A 2,754-nucleotide genomic window follows, 5' to 3' on the forward strand; every position below is an offset into this window, starting at 1 on the left:
GCTCGTGTTGGCGGAAGAGAAGACTTCCTCAGAGCTTGTTTGAAGGTCTGCACCAAACGTTCCGCTGCTCCGTTGGTAGCTGGGTGGTAAGGTGCCCCTGTCAGGTGTGTGATCCCGCGTTCTTTGCACCAGCTCTGGAACTCCTCAGACGTAAAAGTTGGTGCATTATCGGTGACCAGTGTGTGAGGAATTCCCTCGGGAAACATAACAAAAAGTATTTGCTGTCCACGGACCCCCTGTCTTATCCTTGCGGACCCCCTGTGGTCCGCGGACCACAGTTTGAAAACCCCTGTTCTAGAAAACTCTTGCTGACTGCTACAAAGCCATTCGCAAACACAAGGGTTTTTTTTTTTACCAAGGGGCATAACTCTTAACCTAATCCCTTACTCGATTCCTTTCATCGACAAACCGGATGTGTCCCTTCACATCCAAGAATAAGAGAAAAGTCGCCATATTTCGTTCCATGACATGACCATAATCTGTCCTTTACCTAACAATCCGTTGAACTCCGACTACGAACACGATTGGCAAGATCGGCCGTAATAGATATATAATACATACTGTACACTTCGATTAACATATATATATATATCGAATGCATTAAATGCGCCTCATTATAACTGATATAAAATGCTGTGTCATACCAAAACTAGTTGGACAACGTGAAGCAAACAAGCAATTGTTCTTCTCCATCATATAATACGATGAAAAGTTGCTGAGAATTGGTAAGTGAGGAATATATTGATGTCACAAACAAATATAAGGAATGGTTTCTATGTTTACAACTAATTAATATGGGCGATCTTTTGAAACGAGTCCTAAATATCGGCCTTTTCCGTAAAAAGTGTCTTCGGCGATCTTTACCAAAGATCGCCCTTTTCCTTAACACCCGCACGATCTTCACTACGGTGTCAGGGTTAGGGTTTTAGTGTCAGGGTTAGGGTTTTAGGGTTAGGGTTACGATTACGGTTAGGGACGGAATTCTCTAACCCAAGCCCTAAAACCCAAACCCTAACCGTAAACCCTTCAAAAGAAATCGTGCTCTCTGTATCTCTTTCGCTTTTACGGTGTCCTTTCCCTCTTTCTCGTTGCAATTAAATTAATATGTTCTGTGTGCAGGAACAACAAGCACTAAGAGCATACGGGACTTGGATTCTCTCAAATACCCAGGGGGCTCTTTTGGGGTTGTAGATAGTTTCTCTTACGTAGGTGACCAAATTAGCAATGGTGTAGGATGCGCTGAAAGCATTGTTTCTAGAATAAGAATAGGGTGGAGGAAGTTTAGAGAGCTCTGTTGTCAACAAAAGGATTCTCAGAGTGAAAGGTAGACTGTGTGATGCTTGTGTGCGAACGGCTATACTCCATAGTAGTGAGACGTGGGCTCTGAATGCAGAAGACATGCATAGACTGGAGAGAAATGAAGGTAGTATGCTCTGTTGGATGTGCAACATCAGTGCACATGTACAACAAAGTGCAAATGTATTGAGAGAAAAGTTGGGCATAAGAGGAGTCAAATGTAGCATGCAAGAGAGAAGACTATGTTAGTTTGGACATGTGATGCGTATGAATGAGGATAGGTGTATAAAGAAGTGCTGATCACTGAAAGTGGATGGCTCCTGTGGAAGAGGGAGACTCAGGAAGACGTGAGATGAAGTGGTGAGGACCGATCTCAGGATGTTGGGCCTCACGGAGGAAATGAGGGATAAAGGTAGATTAGATTTAAACAGTCTGTTTATGAAATCTTAGTAGATTTATCATGTCTCTAACACACACCCATAGCAAATTATAGAGGGACCTTTAGAAAGTTGACTGCACTGACAAATGTCTAACGTATTTGATCAGTTTGATCAAGTACCCAGTAGAAGACAGTAATGACACATTGATATCAACCCTAATTTTCATTTAACTTTTTGTTTCATATTTTTATCTTCTCAAAGGATTCAACGCAATTGGATATAAAGAACCGTAAGCAAATGACACCATTACTTGAAGCTGTCTCCGGGGGTCATATTGGGATGATTCGCCAGCTGATAGCAAGAGGAGCAGACGTAAATGCTGTTGATGGTAGTGGCAGTAACTGTCTGCACCTTGCTGTGGAGAAAGAGGTGTTTCATTCCGAGGGTGAAACCCTAAGTATTTTAGACGAGGTAAGTTTTTAAATTGTTTGTGAATATGTGTAGTGTGTGTGTGTGTGTGTGTGTTTGAGAGAGAAAGAGACGGACATTGCATGTCATGCCTCAGTTCACACCCATCAACCCCAACCTCCATTACCATTGAGTAATCCACTCTCTCCTGATAACTTAATTATATTATGTAACTAACTCCATATCCCTTACACCCTTAAAGACATAGCTCCTCCACCACAGAGAAGATGACCCATCTCAGATGTTGGGCATATAAACACAGCCATCACAGAGTGATGGAGGGGTGACCTACTCAAGATATTCCCAAATGACTGTGATATAGGGTAGAGGAGAGGTGATGCATAGGAATGAGGACAACTGTATAAAGAAGTACTAATCCCTGAAAGTGGGTGGTACCTGTGGAAGAGAGAGACCCCAGGAAGATGTGGGATGAAGTGGTGAGGACCGATCTCAGGATGTTGGGCCTCACGGAGGAAACGACAAGGGACCGAAATGTCTGGCAATGTGAGGTTCTTGGAAAGACCCACCCACATCAGCAAAACTGAGTTCTGGAAATGCTATGTATTCCACCGAATAAAACTTTTTGCACACCCTACCCCAACAAACCAAA

General features: G+C 43.0%; 2 protein-coding genes across 2 annotated transcripts in view; both read left to right on the forward strand.

Annotated features, from left to right (window-relative positions):
- LOC128251277 (serine/threonine-protein phosphatase 6 regulatory ankyrin repeat subunit B-like) overlaps positions 1-719 on the forward strand; it is a 10,723-nt gene extending 10,004 nt beyond the window's left edge. Inside the window, exon 5 of the mRNA XM_052978098.1 lies at positions 654-719. Within this exon, the coding sequence (XP_052834058.1) occupies positions 654-719 (66 nt within the window). The remainder of the gene's footprint in view (positions 1-653) is intronic.
- Positions 720-1,916: 1,197 nt separating this feature from the next.
- LOC106876521 (E3 ubiquitin-protein ligase MIB2) overlaps positions 1,917-2,754 on the forward strand; it is a 12,352-nt gene continuing 11,514 nt past the window's right edge. The window contains exon 1 of the mRNA XM_014925103.2: positions 1,917-2,147. Coding sequence (XP_014780589.2) covers positions 1,974-2,147 — 174 coding nt within the window. The 5' untranslated portion in view covers positions 1,917-1,973. The remainder of the gene's footprint in view (positions 2,148-2,754) is intronic.

This window comes from Octopus bimaculoides, chromosome 30 (genome assembly GCF_001194135.2).
Source record: "Octopus bimaculoides isolate UCB-OBI-ISO-001 chromosome 30, ASM119413v2, whole genome shotgun sequence".
NCBI classification, from domain to species: Eukaryota; Metazoa; Mollusca; class Cephalopoda; order Octopoda; family Octopodidae; genus Octopus; species Octopus bimaculoides.